This window comes from Sorex araneus, chromosome 3, assembly GCF_027595985.1.
Source record: "Sorex araneus isolate mSorAra2 chromosome 3, mSorAra2.pri, whole genome shotgun sequence".
In the NCBI taxonomy this organism is placed as follows: domain Eukaryota; kingdom Metazoa; phylum Chordata; class Mammalia; order Eulipotyphla; family Soricidae; genus Sorex; species Sorex araneus.
Genome location: NC_073304.1, coordinates 166,343,482 through 166,358,935, shown reverse-complemented (window position 1 = coordinate 166,358,935; position 15,454 = coordinate 166,343,482). Strand labels below are relative to the sequence as shown.

Below are 15,454 nucleotides of genomic sequence, written 5' to 3'. Positions count from 1 at the left end.
GCTAAAAGTTGGTCTCCCCCCCACCAAAAAACCCCCTAAAAATTGAAGGACAAGGAGGTTTTGCTAAAATAAATAAATTAAGAGAGAGAAGAACATTTCAGCGAGCAATCTAATTTTTTCTGGCAGAAAGTCATACCCAGCAATGCTCAGCAACCAGAGGTAGAACCCGGGAATTGAACCTGCAGCACTAATTTGGAGATCCTGTATGCAAAGTATGAACTCCAACCCTTTGGGCCATCCCCACAACCCCTCCATTCAGCTTCTAAAAAAGAGTGCCAGAGAAGAGAGAGAGAAAAAAGAGAGAGATAGGAACATCAAATAAGTAATAGAGGAACATTTCCCTGCACAGAAGGACACGAATTTCCAAACCAAAATGGCCCACTGAGAACTACCTCAATAAATGAAAACAGACCTACATTAAAGCATATCATGAAATTTCAGAACACGGTAGGGAAGATCCTACAATCTTCCAGAGGAGAAATAAACAAGTTTCACACCAAATATCAAGAATCAGGCTGCACTGGATTTCAAAAATGTGACATTGGAAGGTAGAAAACAGAGTAACACTTTAAAAATTCTTAGGGCAAACAATCTCCCATCTGGAGAATTATATACCAGGCAGATATAAACTTAATTGCTGCAAATATAGAAAACCAACAATGTGAACAGAAGCAGGAGGGCAAGGTCTGAGATATCCAGTCTCAAAGGAGGAAAGACAATAAAAATGTTTAAGTATATTGAGAGGGGATTTATGCTTCAGTGTGAGCACACCCCTGTGAATTAGTGATAGGTCTGACTTACATAGACAGCTAAGCAAAGAAAAACGGAGGCCATCTGAACCTCAGGAAAGACAAGATAATCAAAGAGTTTGAGAATAACAGAAGACTATAAACATGAAACTTGAAATCTCCTTTGTCCTAAATCCTAGGGGATTACAATGTCTCATGAGTGAATTTTCCAGTTGAGTAACACTAATGGTATTACCTCTTTCATTCCAACTTGCCACTGGTGAAGACATACACTTACTCTTATCTTATCTTTCAACTACATGGAAACTCCAGATAGTCATCCCCTTTGGTACCCAGCACAGAGTTGAACACAGAAGACACACAGTTATTGGCGGAATGTTGTCTGCTGCTATAACGGGCTGCCCATAGAGGACCTCTTCCAAACGAGGCTCAGTTACACTCACCCATTATTGATGCTACATTGCCTTCCAGTGATAGCTATAAATGAGTATGTATATCGAGAGCTATATATAGTCCTCCATTGGCACTTTGTGATATATAGGGTTTCCATTTTAACCAAATGCTCATTAACTAAGACTGATATGCTTTGTGTGTTCATGAGTCTACTTTGCATATTTATCCATCCTTCCAAGGTATTACACCTCCTTATTATCAGTGTACTATTGTACCTAGAAATCTTGTGGGTTTTTTTTTAAACTGCCCCTGTTGTGCTCAGGGGTCAGTGGGCCACACTCAATGGTGGGCGGATGCAGCAGTTGGGATTGAACCTGAGGTCTAATGCATGCCAGGCATGCATTCTACCACTTTGGGTGTTTTTCAAGCCTGTTTTGTTGACTCAAATCTGAATTTTAAAGTATTACAAAGCATTAATTTAATTAGAAATATCTCTCTTGGCTTTTTGCCCAGACGAGACCCCCAGCGGCCCCACACGAACGGCTCCTCTGTTCCTGAGCAACCATGATCCCAGAGGCCAACTAACTACTTTCAGCACCCAGTGGCTTCTTGCAGAAATGCCTCTAGACTGTGAACTAAGTTATGGCCCCATGCTGCCCCGGGAGAGGAAAGGTTTTCTTTCTTGGCCTTTCCTTTCGGCGGCAGTGGTGTGGCGACCACCAGCTTTTAGAGCCCACTAAACAGAGGTATGAGCTTGCAGTGACTTGACTTTTGGCAGAAATTTCTCTGGACTTAATTACTAAAATACCAGAAATCCAAAACCACGCAGGAGCAACAGCAGCCGTGCGACCTTATATGGTCTTCATTCTCAGCAATGGAAAACAAATTATCAAATGATGCCTTTTCGGAAGGTCTGATTGTTGGGGAGAAATTCCAAATAATAATAGTGAGTTTTCTGTTGAAATATTGAATGTAATCAAAGTAAAGAGAGAGTAAAGTGAAAATCATCAGCCACACAGGTGGGGGTGGGAGGTGGGATGGGAGGCATACTGGGGTTCTTGGTGGTGGAACATGTGCACTGGTGAAGGGATGGGTGTTTAGTCATTGTATGGCTGAGACTTAAACCTGAAAGCTTTGTAACTTGTCTCATGGTGATTCGATACAAAAATAAATAAATAAAAATTTAAAATAAAAAACCCAGTCTAGACTATGAAATAAAGCTCCTGGAAGAGAGCAACACAGAGCATCTGCATTTGTGGCTGCGTGTCCTCTTACATTCTAGCCCACTGATGTACCAAAAGCAGCTCGAATTTGTTTGGTTTTAATACACAACCTTGTAATCTCTTATATAAGGACTTAGAAGACTCCAGAATGAAATAGAACAATCTTAACACGCTTTCCTCTTATGGTGGTGGGAAGGCGCACGGTGGTGAAATTGGTGTTTGAATATTATTTGAAATGAACTACCGTGAACAGCTTTATAAAAATAAAAATTTGAATTAAAAAAATAAATATCTCTCTTTCTGTGTCTCTCTGCCTCTCTATTTATTCTTTATATTCTTTCTAAGCAAAAGCATAAGGTTTTCTTACAGACCAAATATATATAACTCAACTCCTAGAATTAAGAATATTTGTTTTGGCTATCCAAAGGCTTTGTTTTCTTGCTCCTTCATTTTTTCCCTTAATTCTTCATATTTCAAAGATTTAAGGTTACCAGATAAATGACTTTCAGATTAAAGTGTGTGTGTGTGTGTGTGTGTGTGTGTGTGTGTGTGTGTATGATCTTCACCAGCAACCATTATTCAAGTATTCTAAATTTTATGGTCTCACCATTATGGTGAAATGGAAGATTTTAAAATAAACCAATCTTATGCAAGGAGAAGCATAATCTGTATAAATGACAGTATTTTTCAAAATTCTACTTTTCAAAAAATCAAGATCTACTGGACTTTGCCTTTACAGAAGGAATAATGGCCAAGCACTAGCCAAAGTATTTCCAACTTAGGCTTAACTCGTGGTGATCCTTGAACTCACAGAGAATGAAAAGTAAATGGAAAAATGTGATTCTAATTCTAATCAATACTTAAATTCAACACTAATTGTATACCCCTTCACTATGAACTTTACAGAGAGAAGGGAAACGGGAAAAAATTACTGCTCTTACTATGTGCCAGACAGTTGTATAAATGACCTCATTTCATCCTTACAATAACCCCATTAGGTGGCTATTATCATCCCAGTTTCACAGATAAATAAACTGAGTGTGCGAGAGATTAAATAACTGGCTCAAGGTTCTTGAAAGCAGGAGAGCCACTATTCAAAACGCCAGTCTGATGCCAAGGTCCAGAGAGCGCCCCCTACAGTAGGCAGTGCCTCTGCAACACCAGAAGGATGGACTAAACTTGGAGATTTGTAACTTGGAGGTTTGTAACTGTGATTTAAGTTGAAAGAGCGACTGGATTTGCCTCTTCTCGTGCCCCGATGAAGGGATCTTCAAGATTCCCAAGCCTCAGGGAGCACTGGCCGCTGAGCCGGTGATCATGAGTATCTCAGGCAGCCCAAAGGGACACTCACAGATGAAATCTGAGTCAAGCTTTAGAAAAGTAGTCACAGCCACAGCCACTCCTTGGCTATCTGATACCAAAACAAACAAGGAATCCAGCTGGTGACAGACAGAAGAAACCTCGAAAGATTTTGCTACACACTGTCAGGAGAAATTTTTAGAAGGCCGAAAATAAAAGCATGATTATCACCGGCTGTGATGCAAGAAGACAGAACTAAGACCCATCTCGAATGACCCATGAGATCAGTAGGGGGGGACACTTCCAACTGCCCTCACACAGGAACTTGTGCCGTTGCCATTTGCAAAGATTGCTGGTCACCTTTCCTCTCTCCTCACTCCTTCTCCTGGCCAGGTAGCTAAATATGGCCAGAGGGTCCAGTTGGAAGCCTTCCTCCCCACTCAACACCACCTCTTCTTTTCAGCCAAGTATCCCTCTCTCAGCTATGACTCAGGACCTGAGTTTTACCATTGAGTTGACATTGCTTAGATGGATACTCTCCTCAGAAGCAGCCTGAAGTTTCTAGCGTCTCATCTTCCTTCCACTCTTACCCACCTTCAGTACTGTTGCCCTCTTTCTCACTGCATGGTGCCTTTTACCATTTGAAGAAAAAGCAAGATTTTCTCACTAGAAAAAATGCAGACGGTGCCAAACGAAGTATCCTCTTTCATTCTTATGTGAAAGAGACTCTTTAAAATGAATTTGGTTGGAGGCTTGTGTGTGTGTGTGTGTGTGTGTGTGTGTGTGTGTGTGTGTGTGTTGGGGATGACACTACTTAGGATAGAGAAGGAACTAGTATGACAATAATACATGGAAATGATCATTTTGGACAGGACTGAGTGTTGAAAGTAGGTAAAGGGACATACCTGATAACCTTTCAGTATCTTTATTGCAAACCGTAAGGCCAAAGAGGAGAGAAAGAGAAAAAGAGAGAGGGAGTGAGGGCGAGAGAGCAAGAGAGAGAGAGAAAGAGAGAGAGAAAAGAAAGGTGTCCAGCATAGAGGTAGGCAAGGATGGGGCGGGGGAAAACTGAGGACATTGGTAGTGAGAAATGTACACTGGTGAAGGGATGGATATTAGAACATTATATAACTGAAATTCAATCATGAACAACTGGGTAACTGAGTATCTCACTGTGATTCAATTAAAAAGAAATTGAAATAAATAAATAAAAATGAAAGTTGGATTATACTTAGGCAGAGCATTTGTTTCCAACTTTTCCCACTTCACATTAACATCCCTTTCTTTCATACCATGAGGCTCTGATTCCTGCCTTTGGTTCCATATCATCTTCTGATTTATGGTCCAGATACTGTTCTAAATGTTACATAAATACTACAACATAAATATTCTTGGTGTGATAAAGACTCCACAACGGATTCTAATTTATGATGTCTCCTCTCCAGTGAAAGGCATAAAAATGTAGACGACAACCTCCTCCCAGGCTTTGAGATGTCCTTAGCTGAATTCCCTCCAGCTCCTTTCCAACCATGCCACCTATACCCCCCTCCTCTACTCTACTTTCCTGGAGAAGGAACTAAAGTCTTCTGTTAACCTCCTGAAGGCCTCATTCAACGGGGAAGGGTTCTTCCATCTGCCCCATCATCTTTTTTTTTTAATTTTGTTTTTTGGGTCACATCTGGAGATTCACAAGGGTTACTCCTAACTCATGCACTCATGAATTACTCCTGGCGGTGCTCGGGGGACCATATGGGATGCTGGGAATTGAACCCGGGTTGGCCGCATGCAAGGCAAATGCCCTACCCGCTGTGCTATTGCTCCAGCCCTTGCCCCATCATTTTTAACCGGGTTGGCTTTAGATACTACCTGGTTCTCTCAGGTATTACCTTTTCATTCCTCAACAGACAGTATGTCTCTGAGATCAACGACTAATACCAGAGTCTTGGTTGACATTCTGCAGCTAAAAGAGCTTGTGTTTGCTCAGTGGGTACTTTGCTGACACAGCTTCTCCTTCTTCCCCAGGCCCACACAGAATCTATCTTACCACTTCTGTCTTTCTATCATTCCTCATTGGACTCCACTGGCCTCCAAAGGAGTTTTCACTGGCTCCCCTATATTCTGGACTATGTGAGTCCTCATCTAGCCCATTTTTTCATAATAAAAAAAAACCCAATTGCTTTTGTTAACCTACTATTTTATCTAACCACTAGAGAGGCTGCTCCATAAAATCAAAATTCCCTTTAAGTTCTGTCATGATCTGGACTGATGTGCCGCCCTTATCTCTCTGCAATCTTGCTCTCTGCTAATTCACAGCTAGCATCAAACACGGAGCCGAGCACAGCAGATGTCCAATTGCTATCACTGCATCCTGTTAAATATTTGAAAAATGATTTCTCATATTTCCAACAGCTTCCGTCTTCGTTGTCTAACATTAGGATGCTAATAAGGCCTGCCCAGTCTGCTCACACTACACTTGAATACCAATTCTCCGGCTAGCCCACCTGTCCCAGAGGAAAAGAGCGTCTCCCTGGATACTGTCCTTCAACAGGAGCCACTGGAGACCCACATTCATTTCTTCATTCTCCTGAGTTTCCCACACATTTGTCTAGACATTGGAAGCCACCAAACGATTTTTGCCTTTCTAAGCAATTCCCACAATTAATACCTGCCTCCTTCTTTGATCACTTTCCTGATTCCCTAGCTGTCTGAACTAAGGATTTGTCCTCAACCATTTCAGAGCTCTGCAGGATCAATATTATATGCTTAGATTTATTGTATCCTGCCCCCACACAAAGACTAGCACACCACTTTGCATATTCTATTTACTATAAACCTGTTGAACAAACGCTTCAAATAAAATCTCCAACCAGGAGGAAAATTTTCAAATTCACCTATTGAGGACCAACCACGAGTTTCCTGTTCTCCACAGAAAATTTTATTTATGTTCACCAAAACCCCAAAGGGAGTTGTTCTCGTGCCCATTTTGCAGAAAGGGAGAATAATTATAATATTCTCTTGGTTAAAGGATTTCCTCCCACCAAACTGGTCCTGGTCTATCTTCACTGCTCCCAGCCGCCCCTCCAGCCCATCCCTCGCCAGCCTGGTGGTCTCTCCCCATCCATCCAAAGCCAGGCAAGCTCCCATCTCTATGATGTGTGTTCTTCAGTTACACAGCTGCCCAATGTCCATTAGAGTTCCAGCACTCACAGGTTGGTTTCTAAGTTGAGGCTGTTGCTCTCCCCCGATGCTGGGAAACAACAAGGAAGAGGAACAATTCCTTGAAGATATCTGACATCATGATTTCAGGAACTTGGCTGAATTATGGGATTCAGGAATACGCAACATGAATCGGTGTTTCTCAGTGAAGTCCCTCCACCAACTGAGCTTTACAATGAGAATATCATGTGTCCTCATTTCATGAGGTCACTAAAGCTTATCCTTTCAGCTCTTCGGTGACTCAAAAATAGATTTCCCCCATGACTCCATTTCTTAGCTCGAATTAGAATGTATAACCATAGATACGTACATGCGGATGAGATTTCGCTACCCTATTAATGTGGTTACATGTTCATATTCTTCTACACTGTTAGACCAGAAACCCCATGGATAAAAGTTACTTTGCCACTGTTTTCCCAGAATGAGCACTAAGCAAGAAAGGACACAATAAATACTTAACAAATGAGGTGAAGATTAAATTAATATATGTCAACATTTTTGTGAAGTGCGTAGTGATGAGTAAGATAAAATTATTGGGATTATATAATATCTAAGTCATCTTCTAGAGAGCTAGCAGCAAATCTTTAGGCTCTTCTCCAACATAATATGCTTTGGTTGGCCTGCCCCATCAATAGAATACTTATGTCTGACTCATTTGACTAATGCTAGCAATTATTTTTATTCTACGTAGTAATTTTAAAAATTCAGCATTCAGAAATACTAAATTACCTCAGGTCTCACTTAAGATTTTCTATAAAATAAAGGTCAAATTAGCTTTTTCTTTACAAAAATAACTGACTAATCTTCTAAGTACTGCACCAAGACTAGGATGCCCATATTTAACAAACTGGAACAATTAGCCTATCCTCAGAAGCTAGTGGACCCAAACAGAAGCACAGTTGCTAATTCAGGGCAGAGGTTTGTTGAGTCCTTCAACTGCTGGCTCCTTCCAAAGCACACGGAGGGAGAGCCTGTCCATATAGTCTCATGGATGAGTCTTTGTAAATTTTGCAAAGGCCTTTTACTTTTCCTTAAATGATTCCCCCAAATTGTAGACCTTTAGCTTCACAAAACTTAGGTCCACCTCTCTAACAATGGGTGAACCATCCATCCCTATAGGTAGATCTATCTACTTCATCAGGAAAGCATTATTTCCTCTTTAACCAATTTAGCAAACCAACTGGTGGTGGGTGGGGTTTGGGGTGGGGGTTGAGTCACATCCAGTGTTGCTGAAGGGACCATATGCAGTCCTGGGTATCAAACTAGAGCAGGTCACATGAAGGCAAGAGCTTTTACCCCTGAATTATGCCTCTAGCCCTTAACACCATTCTTTTCAAAGTCTAGTTTCCAATCACTGAAGTTGTGCTCTGGTAAAATTCTTTCTTAAGTCCTTCTAAGAAAGAGAGTGCTATCTCTCAGGAATGTTTTCCCAGACCCATATGCATTCCTCTTTCTCTTTGACATCTCTAAAATATTCTCTAAAACTTTAACAAGTATGTCATCCTAATTTTACCATTTCACAGAAAATGAAGCTGATACTTATAGAAGTTAGATCACTTGCTTAAGATCACATGGCTACTCAGGGTTTGGTGTGTTAAACTAGGGTTTTCCACTTTATCCTCTCCACACATCTTTGACAGCATAAAGTAGGTAATTCCAGTCCTTTGTAATTTCCCCACAGACTGATAATAAAAAGCTAGTAACTCAATAAACATGGTTAAACTAGTTAAGCGAATACCTAATGTAACACAATCTCAAATACTGTGACAATGCTGGATATCCCTGAGTAATGAGGTAATCAGATGCCAAAGGGCTTTTGCCATATTACCTCAGGAATGACACAGTTGAAAAGGCCAGATGTTGCCAGTTTTTGCTGCTACAAATCAAAAGGTACTCAGTGACAATATAGACTAGAACACCAGTTATAGAGAAGCTTTGCAAATCACATTAGTGCGGCAATCTTTGAAATGAAGGCATATTTACATACATCTGGGAGAGAAAAGAATGCATAACAGAATTATTAAAAACCTTTCTCTAGAAAAATACACACACAAGATACTAGATGGCATCTCATTTTAGCAGACACTTTTCTGAGTCTCTGATTACTCAGAAGCTAAATTAATGCAGCAGGAAGGGAGAAAGTTAACACAGGACTGCTTGTAGACATGCCTGAGAGGGATTTACATGTAATGTATTAAACCGCCTGAAAGGCCGCCATTTGGCACCCAGACCAACATCAAAAGGCACAACTCCTAATGAGCATCTTCAGCTGAGAGACAGCATTTCAACACCAGGAAATGAAAGGGCAGAACAGTACCACTGGCACCACCAAGTAATTTACATCCCTTTCCATCAACAAACAGTTTTAAGGTTTGGCATCAGGAGTGAGCAACAAAAAAGGCTGGAAGTGACATGCCTGTGACCTTCAGGTGGACTGTGGATTCCACAGATGTGACTGCTTGCCATTAATGAGCACATCTTCTGTATTACTGATCAGCGTCACTACCTGGATTGGTTTTCATGTTAAAAACATGGAACTTAAGAAAGACTTAAACAACTAGGATTCTTGGAGCTCTATGGTCATTCCCATTCTTCCCACGAGATCATCTTTTACAATATGGACTACGTTGAGATCCGTAAAATTCCCTTCCGAATGTTGTTCTTATTTATTCCTTTTAAACAAAAGGAAGCTTAACTTTGGTCATTTCTGTTCAAATTTAAACACCCCAGGTTATCACATAGCTGTTTGATGAACATTTCCCATTTTGTTTAATGTGAAAGCCATTTTTAAGACCAGTGAAAGACAAATGTGTAATTGGCTGTCATTTCTTTTTAAGTTCCAGATGTTCTTTAACCTATACATTTATTAGATCACTAAACTGAAGAATGATCAATTATGGAAGGTACAGTAAACTATTTATCTTGACACCATGAAACATCTGCCTCAATACTTACACAACCCAGGGAGTCTTTTTAAATGCCTTTGTCTCCTCCCAGACTAACTATCCCCAGAAGAATGGCGGCAGCAGGTGTGTCCTTCTTGCCCCTCCTCGCGCCCTGCCCCCTTGAGTCTGCTCCCCATCACCTCAAACTAAGGATCAGCAGGGAAAGTTCAAACCCTTCTTTGGCAACAGGTAGTCAATCACTTATGTTGCACCAAGACAGGAAAGACTGTCTGTAAAATATCTTTGGAGGCCTGCCAGTGGCATTGAAGTCACTTTAGTCTGGAGAACAGCCACAGTTGGAACACTGGAGACAGAAATACAGAATTCATCAAACTAATCTCACTTAGAGGCTTTATCGCCTTCTAAGAAATGAAGTGGCTGGATCAGGAATTCCCAAGTCCATATTTCAAGCAGTATAAGGTTTACAAGATGTTGTTTATAATTCAAGAGACTGGGTTCTACAGCAGACAAAAACATCTGTTTTAGTAAAGATTAGTTTTCAGATGACAAAATGGTGCTATTTATTTTGAAAGGCAATTAAGATGTTCTGTGTGACAGGAAAATATAGATATAGGTTACTTTTTTTAAGTTACATATTAATTATCTATTGAAGTCAATTAATAGTACATGTTTCCTAAAGAGAGGCACCAAGCAAAAGTCTTAGATATGAGGAATTTCCATAGAACTAATTTTTCCTAATTACTGCTTTCTTGAGTAAGTTGCCATAGCTCTTGGCAATGGTACACTCAAACATCATAACTTTCAGGATCTGGAGTGATGAAACAACTATAATTCTGAAATGAACACACCCCTCCAAATCAAGTTAAATGAAGAAACTCTTAGTTTAATGAATTAGCATAGACTTGGAAGAACCTTCTTTTTGGAACAAGAATATGTCCTGTTATTTTCTGACACTATCTTTTAAAAATAGATACTGGGTAAAGGTATCAAAAAAAGAAATGATCAAGTTCAGTCTGTTGGGGACAAATAGGAGTATCTTTGGAAAATGACCTTTCAAAAGCGTATGTTTTAGATTAATGAAAAAAAAAAGAACTTACTGGCAGATCTTTGGGATCTCTGCTTTGGGTATAACACAAAAATATTAAAAGAATGATAGAGGGGGAGGGGAAATAAAGAATAATAGACCACCCTTCCACAATGTCTGGATTCTATTCTCTATTATTAACTTTGTTGAATTTTAAATAAATTCAACATTATTTTTCATATTTTTAAATATGCTAATATTTGTTGAAAGAAAATGGGACTTTTTGGTTTAGGGAAGGAGTCATGGAAGTTTTTCAACTTTATTAACTATGGCTTTGCTTCAAGTTTTATTTTGTTTGGAAAAGGGCATTTCTTGTCTTAAAATGAAAACCAATGGGAAAAAAATACATAGTTCACTGCAACTGTACTCAGAAAACTTTGCTGAAACATATCCTAGTTCCTTCAGGGAAGAGTATTATATGACACTTTGTTATGTCCTAGCTAGGTTTTGGCAATTGCAGGTGTTCTTTGTTCATAATCTGGGTTTATCATTAGAAAAAAGTCTTATCCACTCCTTAATTCTTGAAAGTTAAGTTGGCAGAGAACTGTGAAAATGACCAAACACAGGATATACCACTTAACCATTCCAGATCAACCAAGTAGCTTTTCCCCAAAACATCCAATATTGCTTTTAGAATACATCCAAATTTTCTATGTAAGCCTCACAGCTTTACACTTAAGTACGGAAGACCCCGAGAGGGCCATCCAAGCAGATTCTTTGCTATATGAACAGGCTAGCACGCCTTCTAGCTGAAATTTTCATAGGCACCAAATGGAGCAGAGATTGAACTACCATTGTCCCTGATAATGATATCATATTTGAGACCAAACCTTTTCAATTTAATTGGGAAAAAAATTTTGCATGATGACCCTTTGGTTCGAATTCCTTGACTTTTCATAATGAGGGCAGAAGCAACACTTTCCGGGGAGGATGGGGGGAGGATTGTCTCTTTTTGGGGAAGGCATTCAACTCCTTTTGTTAAGCAGCCTTGTATGGATTTCACGTTCTGCCTTCTTCCTAGCCCTACGGTACCAGGTCTAGGCAGGGCGGCGCTTTTCTTCCAGGCACTGTCGCGTCGGAAGGCGCTCTCCTCCCACCCCTTTCTTTGCCTGGGCATTCACCAACATCCCATCCTGGGATTCCTTGAGCGTGTACGCCTCGTCTCCGCTCCCTGGGGATCCAAACCTCAGCTACACCCAGCACCGGCTGCGCACGCAAAGGATGGTAGGGCGATTCCTCAAAGATCAGGTCTCCTTTGTCGCGCCCCCACCTAAAGGAAATGGGGTCCACACACACACACACACACACACACACACACACACACACACACACAAAACACATACACACACAGGGCGCGCGCACATACACACACAGCGCGCGCGCACACACACACACACACACACGCACGCACGCACACACGCACCCACCCCGCAGGGACTGGTGGCGCCGCCGGGACCCAAAGGCACGTAGCAAGAGGGCACGGCCAGGACGGCCCCCAGCCAGGTGGTGGCTGGGAGCACCCGCGACTAGCAAAAAGGGGTTGATCCCCTCCCGGGCCTCCTGCCCCTCCGCCCCCCGCTACGGCCCCGCCCCCTGCCTCGCCCCCCACCCTCCGGCCCGCGGCCAACTGGTCAGCGCACGCGCGCCGGTGCGCCCATCCCCGGCGCCCTCGGGGGCGCAGCGCCCGGGCTGGGACCAGGCGACTCGCAGCTGTGCCGGAGGGACGCTCCAAGTCGCCATGAAAGAGACGCGCGCGCGCGTGTGTGTGTGTGTGTGTGTGGGGGGGGTCAGCATGGGCACACAGGACCCAGGAGACCTCCGGGTGCCCACCTAGACTCCATTTTATTTCCTCGGTAACTGGGGGTGGGGGGGCCGGCGCGGGGACCGGCCGCGGGGCGGGGTTCCTCCGGGCGGCGGGGGAGCGAGACCGTTAGGCTGGAACCCCGGGACACTGTCCAGGCAGCTCCGTGCCGCCACCCGCGCCGCAATAAAAGCCTCTCGCGGCTTCCCGCCCAGCCAGACTCGCTCTGATTGGTCGCCGGGGGAGGGCCCCCGAGTTGGCTGGGGGCAGCGGCCAGCGCCGCTCTCGTGCCGCCTGGGGAGGGGGCGCGCTGCCGCTGCCCCGGCCCGCCCTGCGCGCTCCCCCACCCATGCCCGGCTCTCTCGGGTGGCTCCAATGACACCTGGCAACGGCGATCGCGACACACTGCCCCCCGCCGCCTGGCTTTTCCTCGGGCGCTTCCCGGCACACGCCCCCCGCGCAGAATGTCCGCCCACCCCACCCAGCTCTCTGCGGTCCCAGCTTCCTTTCTTTACCCCCCTCCCCGTCCATCAGCGCCAAAACGCAAACCCTAGAGTGAGGTCGGAGGATGGAGGGCGGGGAGGGTGGGGGCAGCCGCTGGCGCGGCTGGGAGGACACGGACAGAATCTCCCAGGGAGGCCGGGCTGGAGAGACTCCGAGAGGGGGAAAAAAAAAAACGGAGCACGCTCCTGCCCAGATTGCTCTGGGCGGCGGCACAGACCCAGCCGCACGCGGCAGCGTCGCTCCCGTCTCCCTCCCAGCTCCCTATTGTTCGCACTTTGCGAGGAGCAGGAACCTCGCCCAAAGAAAGGAGACGGGGGCGAGGGGCTTGGGGCGACTACCTGCCATTCTTCCCTCGCCCCGTGCAACGCGGGGCTGGCGGTGCGTGTGCAGGCACACGCGCGCACACACGCGCGCGCACACACCCGGCGGCCCCGTTCACGCCCTCCTCGCCCTCCGCCCCTCCGCACTTCCTCCTGTCAAAACGCCGCGCACGACCCTCCCATCCCTCCGTGCTCCGGCCCGAGAGCAGCCTTTGCAACTCAGCAGCAATTTGGCAAATGAAAAACTAACGTCATGTCGACGAGGGCGGGGAGGGGGGAAACAACGGGTCCAGACAGCCCCCGAGAGTCGGCCCCCCAATTCTCCCCCGTTTTTGCAAACCGTTATTCGGGGCGGGTGGGGGCGCAAAGGCGGAGAGCCCCACTTTATTCGACCGGGGGGAAAAGAATGAGGAGGGGCGGCTGTCCTGGCCTTATTGTTCACTCTTCCCAGGACCAGGGATGACAAGACCCTTCCCCCGCGGAATTCCAGTCTGGACGGGCGGTCCCACTGAGCCACGGCATCCCCCGCCTTGGGGAAGGCGCGTTGCCCATCACCGGCGCGGCCACAGCGTCCCCGGGACCGGGTGGCTCCGCTACTAGCGCCGTGGGCACACAAAGTGGGAAGGGCGGGCGCGCTGGAGGGACGCCCGGCGCTCACGGCACGGAGGGGTAGCCCGGGTCCAGCGCAGCTCGCGAGGGCGCGCGGGGTTCAGCTGGGCAGCCAGAGCGATGCGCTCCTTCCTCAGTTCAACGAAAATAACCCCCCTTTGCCAGGCACCCCCAAATTAACAGTGTGCTCCGGGGCGTGGGGTCAGGGAGGGGGGGAAGGGTAGGAGATCAAATCGAGAATCATAATAATTTTTTTTTAAATGTACCTGCAGTTCCCAGGAAAAACAAAGTCCAGATGAGATCCTTAGTTGGCAGCATTGTAATCTGCTGGCTGGGAGGGATGTTCGTGCCGCGGCAAATTCTGTGCCTCCCCCCTTGCAGCAAGCGTGGACGGCGGCAGAGCAACAGACCTAGGGGCAGACAATTGCCAGGCTGAGTATGATTATTTTTGCAGAATTGTTTCCTGCCAGCGGCCGCCGAGCTGCGTTCACGCGCGGATCGGAGAATGAGTGACAGTCCCAGCCTCAGCACAGTCGCAACTCGGAGATCCTTGCGCTGGCCCGGGCCCGCTTTGATGGAGCTGGGGATGCGAGCGGGGGGCGGGGGGCGCGGGTGAGAACCTCACTGTGTCCTTCCACCACGCCGGCCACAAATAGTGCCGAACATCAAGGAGGTAAGAGAGACAGGGGAGGCAGATGCGGCCGCCAGCAAAACGCGGCCTGGAGCTGCCGCAGGAGTCGGGCTCTTTCACACGCAGCCTTCCAGGCAGAGCTGGGATTTCTTTACACACTTCTGCCCTAGGCCTCTGCCGGCCTGCCTGGGCGTTTTAATACCTCGCCAATAAGAAAAAGAAGCCCTTAGGTTTGTCTAGATTTTCAAAGTTATTGCATCTTCATTTAGATCCTTGAAACACAAGAAACGCCTAGGACTTTTTTTTTTTTTTTAACTAAGTGCCGGAAATTAAGAGATTTGGAGGGTTTATTATGGGGATTGCTGTTGTGGGGAGGTTTTTTTTCTTTTTTCTTTTTTTCGGTCTTGTTTGGGTTATACCTGCCATGAAGTTTGCTCCTTGCAAAAGGCTAACATATCTGGAAGTCTGGGATGGGAGGGAGAAGGTAGGACTCAACTTAAAGTGAGAGGGCAACAGAGATTTTAGAAGGCATTTTCTGAAATAACGTTTCTGAAGCAAAATATTCTTCTTGTTTATAAATGCAGAAATCCATGCTCTTTTTGTAAAGACCACCACCCTGTTACATTGGAAATATTTTCTCACAAGGACACACACCTCCCTGTTGAAAGTTATTAATGTAGAAAACACCAAGGCACTCACACCAAGAGTGTGAATTAATA

At 45.0% G+C, this 15,454-nt stretch overlaps 1 protein-coding gene across 18 annotated transcripts in view; it reads right to left on the bottom strand.

The window, feature by feature from the left end:
* NCAM1 (neural cell adhesion molecule 1) overlaps positions 1-14,761 on the bottom strand; it is a 321,021-nt gene extending 306,260 nt beyond the window's left edge. For 7 of the 18 annotated variants that reach the window (XM_055130835.1, XM_055130836.1, XM_055130839.1 and 4 more), the window contains exon 1: positions 14,371-14,761. In XM_055130835.1, the coding sequence (XP_054986810.1) occupies positions 14,371-14,422 (52 nt within the window). In that variant the 5' untranslated portion in view covers positions 14,423-14,761. The remainder of the gene's footprint in view (positions 1-14,370) is intronic. The other 11 variants (XM_055130845.1, XM_055130846.1, XM_055130848.1 and 8 more) reach the window with 5 other exon arrangements.
* Positions 14,762-15,454: the final 693 nt, after the last annotated feature.